Source organism: Carassius carassius, chromosome 4 (genome assembly GCF_963082965.1).
Source record: "Carassius carassius chromosome 4, fCarCar2.1, whole genome shotgun sequence".
Taxonomy (NCBI): Eukaryota; Metazoa; Chordata; class Actinopteri; order Cypriniformes; family Cyprinidae; genus Carassius; species Carassius carassius.
The window spans coordinates 29454691-29474881 of NC_081758.1; the positions used below are offsets into that span (position 1 = coordinate 29454691).

General features: G+C 37.2%; 1 protein-coding gene across 1 annotated transcript in view; it reads left to right on the plus strand.

Annotated features, from left to right (window-relative positions):
- The first annotated feature begins 15 nt into the window (after window positions 1-15).
- Window positions 16-20191, plus strand: part of LOC132139723 (probable voltage-dependent N-type calcium channel subunit alpha-1B) — a 105458-nt gene continuing 85282 nt past the window's right edge. The window contains exons 1-3 of the mRNA XM_059548301.1: window positions 16-1452; window positions 3121-3226; window positions 4001-4140. Of these exons, the coding sequence (XP_059404284.1) occupies window positions 1190-1452; window positions 3121-3226; window positions 4001-4140 (509 nt within the window). The 5' untranslated portion in view covers window positions 16-1189. The remainder of the gene's footprint in view (window positions 1453-3120; window positions 3227-4000; window positions 4141-20191) is intronic.

Sequence of the window (20191 nt, forward strand, 5' to 3'; positions counted from 1 at the left end):
TTACGCAATTTATGCTATAAATCAAAACTCAAAAGTATCTTCAGGTTGACTAATGTAAAACATCGACCTTAATTTAGTCAAATCGAAAGCTCCATTTTAAAAACCCATTAGAAATTCCCGCGGTATCCTATGTTTAAAAAAAAACGTTTTTCTTCGATTCTCTTCCTGGTTTTATTAGGCTACTACGTGCACAGCTCTATTGAAAAGTTAATGTAAATGTGAAAGACACCAAACCCCATCCGAAAGGCGTCAGACAGCCAGGAGATAATGTTCAGATTTACCCCACCCGCCGCCTCCACCCTTTTCTAAATCAACGATCTGTTTACAGTTATGGGACGTGCAGACGCACCAATCCCTCACAGAGTGTGTCGGATTATTGTTAACTTGCTTTAAAGTTACCGTCCAAATCGTTTGAGTAACGTTTAATTGACTGCCGGGGTCTGGAAGGGTACATGCTGTATCCCCCTCTTGCCCCAGTGCCATGGATACTGTAGCGGTACAGGTGGAGCCTCTGACAGGCTGCTTCACAGTCACGTGATCCGGTTCAGAAGCAGCAGCGGTTGCAGAAATTTGTTAAAATTTCATTGCCAGGCTACGGTCTAGTGGAAAAGGGGTGTCAGTGTCGTCTGCGCCTTTTCATTTCATCTATATAAACGCGAGGGCAACGGACCGCGCGTGCTATCATCTGTTAAAGCGAAGAGTGCAGGCAAGATCGGAGGAAAACATCGAAGCATCTGCGCGCAGGGAAGCAGGATCTTACGGTCTGTGGGCTTGACTCCATTCAATCGCACCACAGTTTGTAAAGGGACCATTGCTGGCTGGACTTATTTCAAGACATGGTTGATTATCTAAATCCTTCGAGTGAGGCGTGAAAATGATCCTGATTGGATTTGGACGGTCGCTTTTTGGTGGATTGTGTAACGTGGAGGTATAAACTTTAGGTATAAACTGGCGTTGGGTTCAAAACAGAGATGTGTTTAGATGAGCTCTGAATGGCTGGAATACTTTAAGGAACTCCCCGTGTGTGTGTGTGTTGTGTGTGTGTGGTGGCTGAACAAGCTCTCGTGGATGCCAGACCTGTACAGATGAGAAGAACTCGTGGCTGGGACTACATCGCGCGTTGTGATGCTTCTTCTTTACTCTCTGATGTGAATTTGGATTTCTATAGTCAACTCTGCGTGTTTCTAGAATGGCTCGGTTTGAAGACGATCTCCCGACCCGGTATGGAGGCGGTGGCTCTCCAGCGGGTCCAGGCAGAGGTGTCAGCCGGCAACCGGGCCCCCCGGCCGGACAGAGGATGTATAAGCAAACAATGGCCCAAAGAGCCCGGACAATGGCCATATACAACCCGATACCGGTCAAACAGAACTGTCTCTCAGTCAACAGATCCCTTTTCATCTTCAGCGAAGATAATATCATTCGAAAATATGCAAAGAAAATAACAGAGTGGCCATATCCTTTTACATAAATCACAGGCACTTCTAAGAGGAAAATAGCTTAATATCTACTGCAAACAGACCAATACTTCTGGTTCACTCTTCAGTCTTAGTAAAACACTAGTTAAGTTCCCAAAAGTTTTGGCAGAAATAGAGTCGTCGTTTTATTCAACAAATAAGCAGTTATGTTAATATCGTGTTGATTATAAATCACTCTTATTGGATTTAAATGACACGCAACATGAAGAGTGTTGTCTCGCTAAAGGAGCAAACATTATTACAAAAGGGATCAGTCGCTTTCCTTTCACGAAATGCCTCTGGAAAGGGGCTCCGATTAGCTTTAAGTATATTTGTGACTGGAATGTAATTCGTAATTGTTTGCATGCGATTTTTAGGATAATGCACGCCTCGTGACGTAAAATGCCATTTAAATTTTTTTATTGTTTTTGTCTCTTTCACATCCAGTCGTTGCGGTATTGATTATTTTCAGTAAGGAAGTGAGCTTCTCTGTCGCTCATGGCAACCAAAACAGCTCATGCATTAGGCTGCCTAAATTGCTATGCAGTCTCTGGGGGCTCGCCCCTGGAAATACCAGTCATAAAGTTATTGAGATATACCTGCGTTATAATACGTTATAATATAGCTTTCGCAGCTTGTATTTTATAATGCAGTCAAAAAACAATAAAGTTGAGCACGCTCTCCAAGGTGCTGAAACACCTTCACAGTTAAAGCTCGTCCAGGGAAATGCGGAAGTGATGGGGGCCAATTGAGCTTCTAAATGTAAAATGCCCAGTTTTACCATAAGTGAATAAACATTTGAATTAACATTTCGATTTTGGATTCTTAACATTTAATGAATAAACAAGACATTTTGACGTCTTGTTTATCTGGCGAAAATGTGTTGCAATATATATATATATATATATTTTACGTGAGAAGACCAACAGTAACTGACCGACCAATAATAATAATAAAAAAAATAATAATAATAACCTGCCAGCCTTACCTGTGAAATCAATTAGATGGAGCTGAAAATCTTTTTGAACCATAATGGTGGGTAGAACACATTTTGTGAGAAATGGAAATTGTACCTTTTTGCTGAATGCTTATTGCATGTTTTGTCCCAGTTCTCAATAACTGGTTTAATTTTAAGCACTTAGGGAGTATAACTAATGAAATTCCCCATTTATTGATGTTGTACTTCTGTTCAGACTTCAATGAGTCTACAAGCCTGATGCAAATGTGTTTAGAGAAGTGCCCCGGAAAATAATTATCCTCCTCCCCACTAACCAGCAGCTCTGTGAGGAATGATGCCGTTCACACAGCTCTTGACTGAGCCAAAGGTTGCCTGAGATGAAGTGAGAGTTTAATCATTGATTCTCATGAAAAACTTAAAGTGGAGTGATAATAGGATGCATTTAAAATATTTGTCCAATAAAATCTAGGTGGCTCATTAACAAGAATTACTGATAAAATCTGTCTCTCTTCATCTCAGGTACCACATGACTCAGGCAAGAGCTGTGTGAACTGCGTCATAGACACACCTTCAAGGGTATATTAGCTCTGAATGTCAGTCATTTATTCTTTATGCTGTTCTTCATTGATTTCTAGTTTACAGACTCACTTGATGATCATGTTATTGCTGTGAATTAATTTCAACTATTTGTATCCTTAACATCATCACTCCATTTGAGTACATGATTCTCACCACCATTATAGCAAACTGCATTGTACTGGGCTTAGAGCAGCATTTACCAGCTTTAGACAAGACACCCATGTCAAAACGACTGGTAAGTTGGACTTACCCACCCTAAACAGCAATTTAAAACATAAACATAAATTCTCATCTGAGTATCCATATTTTTAATGTTCTAGTCTCTTTGGAGTCACTTTAAAAAAAAGTTCATTGTTTTCACCAGTCTTTTTAAATAGCAGTTATTTCTGTAGGTCACCAGTTTGTGCAGCCCACATTTGCATTATTCATTTAGCAGACACTTGGATCCTTTGTGAGCTGCTGTCAGTCATTCAACAGCCCTCCTAAATTGATCCACAGATCTTTGATGAGGCTTGACATTTGATTGACATTTCAGCATCTATAATAAAAGAGGATAATACACTTAAAATGTTCTTCTAGGACTTTTAGCATTCTGTGTTATTCTGTATCACATAAGAGATTTTTTTAAACAAAAATGAGTGCTTACATATAATATTACAAAAATCTATTGCTTACTATTTGATAAATTTTTGTCTCAACATCTTCCATAGTAAGATTGACTATGTGATTCACTTATGTACTGGTATTAGAGGTATTTGCTTTAAATATAAGGGCTGTTTTTACAGCAAAAGGCTCCCTATTTTCCACCTTTAATTTGCTTTATTTTACTGTATTGCATTGCTGTAGTGTTCTATGGAAGAACAACAGTTTAATGAAAATTGTACAATATTCAGTGCGGTTGCCACTGAGAGATTTCTGATTCTCTTTATATTTAGTTTTCATTGTAAACTTGCGTCTTGGGTCTTATTTTGCATGAATATCTACTCATATCTTTCCTTACTCATAACAGGATGACACTGAACCCTACTTCATCGGAATATTTTGCTTCGAGGCCGGGATCAAGATCATCGCTCAAGGTTTTGCTTTTCATAAAGACTCCTACCTCCGCAATGGGTGGAATGTAATGGATTTTGTTGTTGTGTTGACGGGGTAAGTTCAAATATTCTTCAGATTGTTACTCACTGAATAGTTACTGTTAGTTTTTAATGTCAATTTGAAACTTTAAACCAAAGGAAAGTACTATATATAAAAGATATGTACATGATCTGTCACAAGAACAAAAAAAAGTTTTGTCATTTTAATGCTATGGTTGACAAAAACCTCAGTGGAACTGAGTTGAGAAACAAATTGGTCTGCTTGACCCTGGCACAGGCAGTGTATTGCGAAGGTCCTGTACATAGATAAATGATGTTTGTAAAACTTGCCTGCAGTCGGGCCAGGGTTCTGGATCTGAGGGATATGGCTTGCGCCCCAGTAGTACAACTGTCTGGTACTTTGGAGGAGTAATGGGGTGGAGAGGAATCTACTTCATCTCAAGAAAGGCATACAGAGGGGACATACTGATCCTTATTTAAAGCATTATAATCTGGTGTGGATGATTGTTGCTGTCAGCATTGTTTGCCCTCAAATATCACTCTATTACTTTTAGTTGTTTTGAAGTGTTTCTGAAAAGTAGGCGAACATTCAATACCAGGATTCAGCTTCGTTTGTTTAGACATTCCTGTTACTGGGGAACTTAGATGGTGGTTATTGCTTGGCAATTGTTTTAGTTGCATTGCATTGGCATTTCCAATATTTGTGAGAGAAAAATGTCATATTATCACAAGGTATTTTCTTATACAGGGTCATGCAGTGCTAATCTTACTAAGTATCGATTAAAATTTTTGGTAGGCACACTGAAAAATATTGGTGTAGAAACTATTTTCCATCAGTAATTGCTAGTACATTTCACAAACAGTTACCAAGAAATGGCAAATAACACAATGAATTAAAAGAAAAATTCTTCTTTTTATTTACAAATAATTATCTTATAGTGTAGCAGGGTTATTGTAGTTAACTGAAACGAAAACTGAAACACTTTAGTTACTTTAGTTACTTAGAAACTTTTTTGTTACAGGTAGTTGCCAAGGTAACAATTCTCATTTTCATGTAGTTTAACTTGATGTTAAAATAATTCAATAATAATAAAAAAAAAATGAAATTAAAATGAATCATCAAATGTTAACCAAAATTAAAATGTATATGGAAAGTATAAAATAACCTAATTCAAAATACACTCTTAAAAAATCTGTAAAAATAGGGCTCAATGTACTGTATTCTTATGAAGGAATTTTCTGCATTAATATTTTGCAGGTGTTGTACCTTTAATCCAAAATTTTTACTGCATTGGCTTGTGCTTTAGGGTTAACGGAAATGCCTGTAAAATCAATGGATAATCCTGTCAGGAAATTATCAATACTTTTTGTTTTTTCTTTTTGACAGTGGATTAATAAAAGCATATTATCTCAGTGGAGGATCACCAGCAGACTTATGTGATATTGAAGGATATTGAGTTTATGTCATTTAAAATGGACAGCAAGTGTGACAAAATGACTGGCTGTTCTGGTTGAGGTGCTCCAGGGACTGTGCCGTGACGGGATGGTGTTACAGTGGAGCTGGTCCCTGTATGGTTACTGGCTCCACTAGGGAGTGTTCTGCCTTTCTTTGCCTAATGGCCGGGAGATTTATTTTGTCCATCCACAGAGGCTTACGTCAGCCCATCACCTCACTGCAATAAACAGATTTAGTGGAAGCAGTTCTGTTCCTGCTGCGGAAAAGGCTGTGCAGAAAGCCGGAGGATAAAGAGCAGTCTATTTGCCTCTAGACATTTGAGGCAGCCAGCAGAGTTTATTTATAACAGACATAAAGAAGTCGCATTATAAAGGTGTCTCTCTTAAATTAGACATTTATATCTCTTTATATTTGTGTGAGAATATAATTTTTGCTTTTAATTCATAAAAATTATATGTGTAATAATATTTAAAAATAACAGTAATATGTAAAGTGAAGATTTTGTCCTTTGTGTCTTTTTCGTGGTTTTGTCTTTTATTCTATTTGGTGGTTTAATTTAATTTAGACTTTTATTTAAATTTATTATAATACATATGGAACTTATTGTTAACTTAACCCTCTGGCCATCTTCGGCTATTTTTGACCGAAAAATTTTATATTTAGAAATTTTCAAAATCTTAGATTCATCGGAATGAGATGACACTTGCTGACTTTTGTCACATTAGCAATATGAACACACACACAAATCATGGACATGATTCAGATATGTAAAGGGTCCAAAAAAACTGAAACTTGTCGGAAAAAAATATCAGGAGTGCAAAATAGACAGACACACATATACATATATACACAGAAATTAACTGGTAAGGTTGCAACAGAGCAATTTTTTTTTCCATTTTCATTTATTAATTACACTTAATAAAATATCAATTAATTACAAAATGTTTGTATAAAGTGTTTTGAATTATCACTATCCATTCCTTATTTTGTTCGAATTTTTAATTTTCAAATACTGAGTGACAAAAATATTTTTCATGTATTTCCTTTGTAACAAGATTTTAATGTTTGACTGTAATCAATCATAATGTAAAACCTGATACTTATCTAACCAAAAATATCTAAACCTTGACAAAAGGTATTCTTTTAGAATGTCTAGATATATATCTAAATGCAAAACCTAAAAAAATGACAGGTACAGTATCCAAAAGCCTCTCTCTCTTCTCTCTCTATATATATATATATCTATACTGGGTGCTAATACAAGAGGTTACGCAACATTACACAAGTTTTAATTTTTTTAATGCCTCCAGATGGCCCAATTCTTGCTTCCAAAAATGGTTTTAAATGCCGTCTCTCTATTTCAATGTGAAATATTGCATTTATTACAAAATAGTAAATAAAGAAAAAAATTATAAATAATTCTAATGGAAAAAACAGCTCATTCAAATTGTATAAATATTGCATATTATCATAAAATTCCCTCAAAATCATAAATAATAAAAAAAACTATATAATTGAACAAAAATATATTACATTAATTTTCCTGAAAAAAAAAGAGGGTTACTTTCAAGGCTTCGTTCACTTTTGACCGCGAAGGAGGCAAGTGTGACTCCTAAATGAAGAGGGCCAGAGAGTTTTAATGTTTACTCTGTCTGTCTATTTTAGTATTTCATAAGGTGAAAGTCCGTTGATTTTGCAGTTTCTGTCACCTTCATTGCATGCAGGTCCATCTCTCAGATCATAATACCCCTGACAGGAGAAAGATATGCTTCCTTTAAGGGGAGCAGGATATGATATGATAATAATCATAATCGGGGCATACTCTAAAAGCGTCCGAACACAAGTAGTTCAGTATGATATCAAGACTTATTGAATCATGTTTCAACCCCAGACTGCTGTTTGCTTATCAAGTATGGAAAAGCCTTTGAATACTTCTGAATGATGTAATGGAGGTCTGTTACTGTAATATTTGTGTATTGTGTGTTTTTCTTAGTTTAACTCGCTTTATTTTGCTATGTCACTTCTGGTTTCATAAACGGCATACTAGATTTGTCATTTATATGTTTTTTTTCCTAATTTCATGTTTATGTTTACATCTTTTCTTTTATTGCATTCAGTATTATTTCACACAAAATAACAGTTTCTTCTTTATGTTTTATTTTATGAAAATAATGAAAGTTATATATTGATTAAATAAGCATTGTTCCCCTCCTCTAACCAGTCTCACAGCTCTAATGTGCCTCCAATAAGATCTCTGGACTTGCAGTAAGGGAATGGCTTTGCTACAGCACTCTCTTCTTTATGGCTGTGTGTTGGAGCACTGCACTCCTTCTCTCCCATTCTCCTCGCTCCAACCAGTTTTAGCGGATGAGGGGTGTGGTGATGGCCAGGGATCATACTGTGATGAACCGAATGACTGCTGGGGCTCGGAGCTCAGATCAGTCGCTCTTAATGAGCTGCCTGGGTTCCCTTGAGGACGATTATGTTCTCAGGCTTGTGTTCCTCTGGGCCCCCATAGAAAAGGGTCCTGAGGAGGGCTTTGGATATTATGTTGAGGAAATGTGTTGTCATCACAGTTTTATTAGTAGACCTTATATCTATCTATCTATCTATCTATCTATCTATCTATCTATCTATCTATCTATCTATCTATCTATCTATCTATCTATCTATCTATCTATCTATCTATCTATCTATCTATCTATCTATCTATCTATCTATCTATCTATCTATCTATCTATCTATCTATCTATCTATCTATCTATCTATCTATCTATCTATCTATCTATCTATCTATCTATCTATCTATCTATCTATCTATCTATCTATCACCAAAAGTTTGGAAACATTACTATTTTTAATGTTTTTGAAAGAAGTTTCTTCTGCTCATCAAGCCTGCATTTATTTGATCCAAAATACAGAAAAAATGAATATTGTGATATATTATTACAATTTAAAATAATTGTTTTTAAATTTATTATACTTTAAATTATCATTTATTTCTGTGATGCAAAGCTGCATTTTTAGGATCATTATCACATGATCCTTTAGAAATCATTCTAATATGATGATTCATTATCAAAGTTGGAAACAGTTCTGCTGCTTAATATTTTTTCAGAACATGTGATACTTTTTTAGGATACTTTGATGAATAAAAGAAGCTATGTTTTTAAAATATAAATATTTTGTAATAACAATATACACTACTGGTCAGTAATTTGGGGTCAGTAATTTTTTTTCTTTTTTTTTTAAATAAAATCAATACTTTTATTTAGCAAGGATGTGTTAAATTGATAAAAAGTGATAGTAAAGAAAATATATTATTAGAATATATATTATTAGAATTTTATTTTTTTATCTTGAATAAATGCAGTTCTTTTTTACCTTTTATTCATCAAATATATTAGACAGCAGAACTGTTTCCAACACTCATAATAAATCAGAATATTAGAATGATTTCTAAATGATCATGTGATAGACTGGATGTTACATGTGACACTGAAGGCTGGAGTAATGATGCTGAAAATTCAGCTTTGCATCACAGGAATAAATTTTTTTTTAAAGTATATTCAAATAGAAAACTATTATTTTAAGTTGTAATAATATTTCACAATATTACTATTGTTCTGTATTTTTGATCAAATGAATGCAGGCTTGATGAGCAGAAGAAACTTCTTTCAAAAACATGAAAAATAGTAATGTTTCCAAACTTATGGTCTGTACTGTATATACAAATGTAAAATATAATACATAATCACATTTAGTTTTTAATTATTTAGATATCTTGAAATAATTTTTTTTTTTGGATGCGAGTCGTTTAACATCTTTGTTTGAATGAGATTTAGAGATGTTTTTGTCTAAAAGTTTGAAAGACAATGATTCAGAAAAGGATTCTCGAACTCAGTTGATAAATTCCAGTGGAACGTTAACAAAAAATGCAAAGGTTTTTACAGTTGGCAGCTTGACGGACGTTTACTAAATTTTTTTTGGGACAGATATGAGCATAGGTTTGTTGCTGTTGTCAACTCTTGATTAAGATTCGCCTTCTTTTCATGAGATATATGTGCTTACATTACATATTTCACTCCTCCATCTGTTGAGGGCTGTGTAGGTGGTATAGAATATCCCACTTCTTCTAGCACAACATCAAGAAACAACTTTCTCTTTGGCTCTGTCCTGTTTGATCGCTGCAGTCTGGGGAGTCACTGAGTCATGCTCCCTCAAAAAATTTGAATATTTCTATTATAGGAGTTCTGTCTTTTTTCTGTTATCTAGTTCCAGCTCTGCTGGTGTACAACTGTATGTGGTGAAGACATTGTATATATATTGATCCTATTCAATGCATTGAGTAACAGCCTACACTGTGTCTATTCCACTTTACTGTTGAAGAAATAGATTTTGCAGTAGGTGCTCCTCTTAAAGCAATATCCTGATTTCCCCTCTCTTGATTCTCTGAGAGTAGATTGGGTTTCCCTTACCTGTCAATACTAGTGTGTTCCTGTGGGTGACTAAAGAAATTAGCTTGAATGGAGATAGTATTTTAGACATTCAGGGTGTCGCAATCCTCCCTTGGTGCTGACCTAAACGTGCCGATGTCATTAATTGCTGAAGACAGTTTAAAATACTTGTCAGGATTTAAAAATGAGGCAATGAGCACATTTCTTATTTGATCTCTGAGTAGATTTTCTCTGCTGAATGCACTATATCCTGTTGGGATCTCTTTGATGGCATAGAGTGTGTTCTGTCTCCTTCGTCTTTTATCACATAGACCAGGTCACAAAGACCAGAAGTGTGGGATCGAACAATCATGAATTTTGCATGGAAGTGCAAAAAAGAATCAAACTAAGATGTTCAAACGAAGTATCAGGGTTGACATTGATTTGTAGTAGTTTATTCGGAGGCGTATGCTTCTGATTCTTATTTTAATAGTTGTAATTAATTGTAATAAATATTTAATATAGTAAATCAAATTTCAAGTATTAATATGTATTAATACAATTAACTAATTAAAATTAGAATTGATTAGAAAAACTAGAATTGATTTTGGCCAATACCAATAACCATTCATTATTTCTGCTTTTGGACCAATAATGAATGTGATCAAATCTACTGAAATTATAATTCTGTTTTGTTTTGCCTGCTTCTAATGTTGTCCTATTCAGGGATGTGTTTCTCTAAATCAACGATGATGTTGGGAATCACAATCCGGACCGATATGGTAATACAAAAAGTGCTAATATTGACCAATTTACCATGAATCCCTAGTTCAAGACTACAGGTACCACACACATTCAGGCCTGGCTTTTTAAAGGGATAGTTCACCCAAAAATTTCAATTATGTCATCATTTACTCACCCTCATGTTGTCCCGAAGCTGCATGACATTCTCTCTTCTACGGAACAAAAAATAACATATTTTGAAGAATTTTGAAGAACTTTGGAGTTCATTGACATACACTGTATAGACGAAAGATACAAAAGAAAGTCAGTCATACAGTTTGGAATAAAGTGAGGATAAATAAATTACAGAATTTTCATTTTTGGGTAAACAATCCCTTCAGGTGCTTCCAAGTAGAGACAGCAGCTTCAGTTTATGTGCATTCAGTCCTTTTGTGAAATGAAATATCAATAAACACGTCTTTACCCCAGTGATTCAGCAGCTGAAATGCAGTGTTTGTTTGGAGGGGGTTTGCTGAGCTTTTGCCTGAGAATGGTTTTAGAGGCTTTTAGACATGCTGCAGCTGCCTCCTGTTGAGACATATCACTGAGACACAGTGGGGAGCTTCGGTCTGACAAGTGTCAGTGTGTTATGAGTGAGAGCAGGGTGTTAGGTTTGAAGGGAGGGTTTAGATTAAATGGCAACCAATTAGCAGAGCTCTTTCTCACTCGCTCTCTCGCTCTCTGTGTCATCTGTACTGCTACTAGCATCCCAAGCAGGTGTCCCTTTGTTATTTACACAGCTAACTTATCAGTCGCTAGAGCATGGGTAGTCTTTCTTTTCTCTTGTGGGAATAGCCAAGCATAGGTTTTATGTACTCTAACATACCTGCCACTGAGACACTTCCCTAAAAGAAATAATTAAAAAGATGTTTTTTCTGTTTATCAGAATTTATGCAGGTCTATTCTGAACCAGAATAAATGGCTCTTTTTTTAAATGGCTCTTGTTTTGGTTTTTTTAATTTAAAGAGTGACCTATGTATTACATTTTAAATAATTAACTATAAATATTCTTATTAATGTGAGGTTTGAACCCAGAAGATACAGGTTGCTCCGTCCCTTTTTATTTTCATTCTCTACTCTGAAACAGCTCGGGCCAACGTGGTCGCCTTGGGGAACAGCTGATTAGTGCAAAACCAAGTCAATGAGCATATGCAACCTGCGCGTACAAAGCAGGCGCTGTTACAAAACTTGGATGGTGCGCGTACAGCTGCCAAACAGTGAAGAGTGACAGGAAATTATAGGTAGAGACATACAAAATTGATTTGAGACACACAAAATATCCATATTTAAAACTTTATAAACCATAATCTCTAGCTTCAACTAACTGTCATACGAATTTTCACGAGAGAGTGACGTTCCAGCGTAGGATGTAGACATAATGTAAGCTCCGGCGAGAAGTGCCAAATGTGGAAACGCAGTTGAGAGAGTAATGATTAGAAGTAAAAATGGGGTTTTGTAAAGGACAATGTCGGAGGATTTCTATATAAGCCAAGAGGAGAATGGTTTTCCTTTGTTGTAAACAAAACTTTGTTCTCATGACCTACGTCCTCCAATGGAACAGCATTTATACGTCAGTTAGCGGAAACTAGAGACTACGGTTTATAGGAATATGGATATTTTGTATGTCCACCATTCACTGCCATTATATTGCTTGAAAGAGCCAGGAAATTTTTAATATAACTCTGACTGTACACCTAGGATGGCTTGAGGGTGAGTAAATCGTGGGGTAATTTTCACTTTTGGGTGAATGATCCCTTTAATGCTCTGTTCTTTCTTTTTTTAATAATTTAATGATTGTCTTTTAGCATATAAAATTGTTTCAAAAGGAAATACACTTATACAATACACACAGAAGTGATTTTGTTCATCTATCTCAAGCTGTTGTTGCAGGTGAGGAATAATAGTGTTAATGATGAATCTCCTGTAATTTATTATTTGAAGCAAAGCCTTTAATATCACATAGCTGTGATAAGACCTTTTTTATTCACAGCAATATTTCACAATCCACCCATAGTGAAGTAAAGTAGGTAAAATTACACCGTGCTCGAGACATACAGTCAGGGAATAATTATTTCAGTAGTCTCCTCTGTTTTCTGTTGTCCTCGGCTCACCTCACTGTGTCTGTTTGCTCTTGTGTAACAGTGTGTGTGCATGCATGTAAAATGAACCTCCAGACTCAATACTCTACTGCTGCATTTATTCTGATAGTGCTCTGAAATCTGGTGGTTTGGAGAGCAGTTGGAGAACTCAGCTGTCTTTTAATCCTAAACAGTAAGAAGTGACTCTGTGTCATAAAGAAATGCAAATTATATCTCAGAGCCTGTCCGTTTGGGTCAGGCTTTTCAGTCTCTTTGAACAGGCTATAATTTGAAGTGTATTTCATCACATTTTCTCCTGAGTCAGATGCATGGCTCTCTAATAGAGGGACTGTCTGTTTACAGACAGGGATGTAGTAACAGAACTACTGTTTGCATTGGCTAGAGTCATTGGACTCACGTTCATCTTTATAGCGAAACAAACAAATACACTGATATTAAAGTCAGTAAAGACCTATGAATCTAGCCTCTTCAATTTTAGTTTGGATGGCCTGGCTGTGGAAAAAAAAAGAGAAAGCAGAATCAGCAATTGACTGTCTTTTTCCTTTTTATTAGTCATTAGAATTAGTCTTACAAGCACAGATAGCCATCATGAAAATGGCCTTTATTAGGAGTTACAGTTTATTGCCTGCTAAGTAGCCAATCGTATTTCAGTGTAACACCGTGTCCTAGCCAGACACATTGTGACAAGTTTCCAGCACCAAGCGATTTAGGATAGAGCAGCAGTTGTTTCTGTTCTTAGCTGCATATTTAATTTATGTGAAAAAAAATCAGGTTTATTCTGAATAGATTTTGCAATATCCTGTGGTTCCTTCCCATGTGTTCAGGAGAACAAAATCGTCACTCTCTTTACCTTAAACTTTTGAACAGCAGAGTTTTGTTATGAAATGCTGTGATATTCGGACAGGTGTGTGAGGAAACCTTGCTGGGTGGAGTCCCTCTGCAGTGACAGCGTGTCACCTTTCACCGCAATCCACAGCACCTCTGTTCACTAAACACACCTATGCACACACATCAAGCTGTGTAAATGTTTAAGATGGTGGATGCTGATGACGTGATCCCTGCGGATGCATTATTCAGCATGCCATGCGAGTCCAGTAGCCAGATGTCAGTGTAATTGCAAATCGCCAGGCAAACAAACAAATAAAAATAGCTTTTTGTGTTAACCTTGGTACTTAATTGGGTGGGTGACAAACGCTGCTGTTTGTCCCCTGATCGCATCCCATAATGCCCTCAGGAGCTCTCCTTTTCTCTGGGGTCCTCTTGCTTGCTTCTCTCTCTTCCTTACATCACTCTCCTCTCTTTTGCCTTCTGGAATACTCCTCCTTTTCCCCTCAGACTCCTCTTTCTTTCATCTTCCCTCATTCATTCACTTTCCCTCTTATCATTAATTTCTCAGAAGTCTCAGTTTCTTCTTTCTCTTGTATCACTCCACAGGCCTGCGTGCCAGAGCCCGACAGTGGCTGTTAGCAGGAAGTCAGGTTGACGAGAGGAAGCGATGATGCTTTAATGTTATTAGCTGGCTGTGTTCAGAGAGAGACTCATTAGTCACTGAATATAAGAGCTGACAGCGAGTGCTGTCTGCATCGATTACCTTATTTTGTTGCTGAAAGTATTCCCTAGACATACATTTCTCTGGTTGACAGAAAGTGTTTGGAGATTTGGTGATTTTTTTTTTTAAAGGTTTTTGGGGCCTGGTTTAATACTTGTCTTGCAAATAGACATATTTAACAGGGACATAAAGATAAAGTGCAGCTAATTATGGAATTGGCTTTCCAAATTAAAATGTATTTTTAAGTATCTAAAAATATAATTATAATTGGAACAGATTTGAAGAGAGATTTAGCATTACATCACTCGCTGCATGTTTCTATCCATCAAGAGATTCTTGTTCTGAGTTTGTACTTTTAATATCTTAATAGTGTATTTAAAGCAGGGCTTGAAAACGAAAAGAAAATTCAATCAATTCACTCCAAGCAGAATCGATATTTTAACGTTTCTGTTCCTGCGTTCCTCTGAATTATTACCGTTCCAAAACCGGTTCGGGTGGAAATAATACCGGTTAATAACGTTATTTTTTAAAATTCAATATTATCTGTCTATAATTTGCCTAATAATAATGTAACGTGCGTCGATTCTATATGCAGGCTTTACAGTTCTTACCACGCATTAGGTCGTTGGCTTTGTTCGAAGGAGGACACCGACAGGGAGCTCGGCAGATCATAACACTTGATTTATTAAACACGAAGAGGTGAACATTAGGAATTAGCCACATCTGATTACACAGTGTGCGTCATCTCTCTCTCTATCTATCTATCTCTCATAACTGCGTGCAGACTATTCTCTCCCGCGATTCTACTCGCGGGTCTCTGTTCTCGCGATATTACATTTATATCTTATTTAAAGTTATAGAACATTAATTTAACCTTAATTTTCACTCCCTACAATAATAGTAATGTAATAATAATAAAGTACAGCGTTTTATTTACTCAAAAATAACAATAAAAAATAGAGATCTAACGTCAGTCACCCGCTGTGGTTAGTCATCTTTTCTAGATTTTGGCCAAATGTAGGCTACAAAAAAAAAAAAAATCTATCAACACTTTAAAGACATCAAAGCTTTTTAAGATATTTAAAAATATTTGCTGCATTGTAAAAAAAAAAAAAAAAAAAAAACTAAAAAGTTGCGGCATTGCATTTTATTAGCCCTATTACTTTACGAAATAATGAAGGCTAAAATGCCTGTAGTCTAAAGCAAAATGTTTACAAACATTATAAAAACAGCTATTAGTTTCTCTCGAAAACAAAACAAGTTTAGGCTATAAAAACGTCAATCCAAAAACAAATAAATTTAAGCTGAAGCTGATGCCTGCATCTTTCATCCGGCACGAATCCAAATGTTTCCATGTTCCCGACGTATCTGGATGCTAAAATATTATTCATTATATAGTGTTTGTACTTTTATCTACATAAAACATCATCCCTTCAAATCGGCTTTATCAGCACAGTGAGGCGCGGTCACTCTGAACGCAACATGTTGTACAACGGAGCAATCTAACTTTTTATTTGTTTCTTTAAATGATGTTGTGTCAGCGCTATGGTCATACCAAAGCTGGTTGATTATATAGAAGCAAGACATTATTCAAAGCTGTCAGCTTTTGCAAAATAATTAAAACTGTAAAGCTTTTGAAAAATAAAGAAAACTTCTCTCTGCAGTTTCGTTTTCCTTTCCGAAACTTTGGAACGTGTCAAAATGAACCGTAATTTAGCACACTTTTTCTTTCATTTCGTTAATCTGTCAATTTGATTTAAGTGAAAAATATTTATTGTATATGCCTATATTCCTTTTTATGTAAGCCTATATGGGTTCGTTTTTCAGTTTTCTCCATTCACAGAAGTACTGCAGATGTGTGATCTGTTGAATTCATCTCACATATCCTCAGATAAACTCTAAGGGCGGTGCATTGCCATTGAGACTGACCTATGATGAGTACACAGCTGAGAGGACATTTCACTCGCTGGCTTCAGCATCACATTTGCATATGCCATACTACTGGAATTCGTGATTCATTGACAGCAAATTTCAAATATTAAATTGTTTTCGTTCCTTGAACCGGTTCAGAGCCCTGATTTAAAGTGTATTTTTATTCTCATGTTGAAAGTTTTTTTCTGTTGTCCTTCTCAGAATAATCGTGTAAACTTTGGTCCACTGATGAAGGGACCTGCATTTATTTAAAAAAATGAATGATCATAAACCTCCAAAGAGGTCAAATTATATGGCTTCTCCATAGATCATCCAGTGAATATGAATGAGTGGTAAATGCTCAATCAGATCTCCCTAATGATAAAATGGCCTGAAGTCATGATTATAGCTGTGTTGAGCTAAGTAGTGCTCAAACAGAAAAGCTGTTATCCATAACAAGAGACACATGATGTGTTGTGTCTGGCACTCCTCACATTATCTCCACATAAAGCATTGATCTGTGGTTATTGTCCAAAGAGCTTGAATGCACTCACATTACACAGAGCTCACAAATTATTGCCTATTAGTCGCTTTTTAGATTTTAGATTTTTTTATTTTAAGGCCTTCTATTTTGTACTTTTCAGAATAATCTGACCATAGCCTCTTAAGTTAAATGAGTTTCTGACTCCAAGCTTTGGTCTGTATTTTCTTTTGTGAATATACGGAAACTTTATGGACACTGTTCACAGAGTTTTTCTGAATTATTTTTGCATTCACCATATCTAATATTCATATGGCCTACTAAGCTACAAGAACACTGAGCTCTTTAATTGATTCTTCTATTTGAAGTGCATGGCCACTGAGGTCCGGTGTCCTATTTGCTCTCATAAGTTCTTCTTATTTTATTTACTGGTACTCTAGATGTTGTCCTTCATGGCTGACATTGCGTGGCATGGAGATCTATATCTATCTATCTATCTATCTATCTATCTATCTATCTATCTATCTATCTATCTATCTATCTATCTGTCTATCTGTCTGTCTGTCTGTCTGTCTGTCTGTCTGTCGGTCTGTCTGTCGGTCTGTCTGTCGGTCTGTCTGTCTGTCTGTCGTTCTGTCGTTCTGTCGTTCGGTCTGTCGTTCTGTAGTTCTGTCTGTCGTTCTGTCTGTCGGTCTGTCTGTCGTTCTGTCTGTCGGTCTGTCTGTCGTTCTGTCTGTCGTTCTGTCTGTCGTTCTGTCTGTCTGTTTGTCGTTCTATCTGTCATTCATTCTATAATTCATGACAATGAAAAGGTTTTAAATTTCAGACAAAAATTTTGCACATTGACTTAAATATTCTTACTATTTCCGATATTCAGATTCAAATAGCAATTTCAGAGCACATTAAATATAACGGGCAAAAAACATGACAAGCACAATAAATATAACAAGGCAGAAGTGTTAAATGAGGTAGAAATGTGAAATTGTAGGAATGTAAGAAATGTTAGAGTTTAAGGGATAAAGTGCTTGTGCACAATTTAGGTGGCTCAGAGCAGATATTATATTAGAATATGTGCATTTGCACAGATTGTCTTTAGTGCACATTGGGTGGACTGAGTGTGGATGTATGTAAACTGACCATTGTGCAGTTGTGCAAGAGTGTCTATAGTGCACAGCTAAGTGAAAGTGCAGACTGCAGATGTATGCGAATGTCCATTGGAGTGTTTTCTTTTTTTCTTTCCTGTAGACATGGGGTAGGAAGGCAATTTATGATGGGAGAAGGATGCTGGGTGGTATCAGCTCATTCAGGATTCTGACAGCCTTGGGGAAAAAGCTGTTGGAGAACCATGCCGTGCGGGTCCTGATGCTGTGTATTCTTCTGTGAATGGCAGAGGGACAAACAGATGGTGGGAGGGAGACCCCTATGATCCTCTCAGCTGTCCTTACTATGCAATGGAGGGTTTTGCGTTCTGCTATTTTGCAGTTTCTGAACCATACAGGGATGCAGCTGGCCAGGACGCTCTCCACAGTTCCTCTGTAGAAGATGGTGAGGATGGGTGGCGGGAGGCTGGCTCTCTTCAGCTTCCACAGGAAGTGAAGACATTGTTGTGCCTTTGTCTTCAGAAATGTGCACACCAAGAAACTTGGTGCTCCTGACTCTCTCTACAGCAGAGCCACTGATGAGCAGGGCAAGATGATCAGTTGAACTTCTCCGGAAATCCACAATGATCTCTTTCGTCTTGTCCACATTGAGAGACAGATTGTTGCTGTGGCACCAGCTCATCAGTTGTTTCACCTCCTCTCTGTATGGTGTTTCATTATCATTGCTGATGTGGCCCACAACTGTCCTGTCATCAGCAAACTTGACAACAAGGTTGGATTCTGACTTGGCTGTGCAGTTGTGGGTGAGCAGCGTGAACAACAGTGGACTGAGAACACAGCCTTGAGGGACACCTGTGCTTAATGTGATGGTGCCTGATGTTCTGCCACCCAAACACACTGACTCTGGTCTCTCTGTCAGGAAGTCTAGAGTCTTTTGTGTCCAGATGTGATAAGACAAAATGCAGTGTGTAGGAGATGGCATCATCTGTAGAGCGGTTGGGGCGATTTGCAAATCGTAGAGGCTCTAGTGAAGAGGGCTAAGTGAAGTGGATGTGTTTTTTTTGACCAGACGTTTAAAGCACTTAATTGTGATGGGAGTCAGTGCTACATGGTGATAATCATTTAGACATGTCACCATTCACTTCTTTGACACCGGGATGATAGTGGTCTTTTTGAAGCATGCAGGGATCACATCCTGGCTCAGGGAGATGTTGAAGATGTCAGTGAAGACATCTGCCTGCTGGTCAGCACAGTCCCTGAGCACTCTCCCTGGAATGTTTTCTGGGCCTGCAGCTTTCCGTGGATTCACTCTAGATGGTGTCTTCCTTACGTCAGCTGAAGCCAGACAGAGCACCTGCTTCTCAGTAGTGGGCATGGATTTAAGTGCCTGTGTGTCATTTCAGAGATTTAAACCGTGCATAGAAGTCATTCAACAAGTCAGGGAGGTGGGTCGTCACTGTTGTTGGCATAATCATAATCTGTTAGGGCCTGGATGCCCTGCCACATGTGTCTGGCGTCCTTAGTATCACAGAAGTGGTTGTTAATTTTCAGTGGATACTTGCATTTTGCTTTCCTGATGGCTTTGGAAAGCTGAGCACTTGCTGACCTGAGAGGCCCTTCCTCCCCCAGATTTGAAGGCAGCATCCCTCTGTCTAAACAGGGCATGGACCTCAGCTGTTAGCCACGGCTTCTGGTTGGCACGCATAATTATGGGTTTTTATGTTTTCTTTAACAGTGACATCCTCAATGCACTTCTCTATGTATCTATTCTTCCAAACAGTTGTGCTGGTCATAGGTGGCAGCTTCCCTGAACATGTTCCAGTCCGTGCTCTCAAAGCAGTCTTGTAGGGCTGAAGTGGCTCCTTCTGTCTAGACTTTGATGGTCCTGCTAACTGGCCTGGAGCGTTTTAGCAGTGGCCTGTATGCTGGGAAGAGCTGCACACAGAGGGGGTCTGATAGTCCCAGGTAGGGGCGGGGGATGGCTTTGTGTAAGTCACGGAAGTTTATGTAAAATGAATCCAGCATATTATCTCCTCTTGTGGCAAAGAGGAATCATGAATTGTCAAATGGATTGCTTTAAAGGGCTTCAGCTTTGTATGATATGCATGAGGATGTCAGGGTCAGGAGTGTCTTGATATAGTGCTGTCTTAAATGAGACTTGAATGCCTGTCCTCTGAGTTTGAGGTATGTACTTTTGTTGAGAGAATGGCAATGAAAGCTCCCTCATGCTCCACATTTTCTTGCCTTTTAGTTTCTTTTGTCCCCAGCTCCCAAAAGTCATTTCTTTTTCT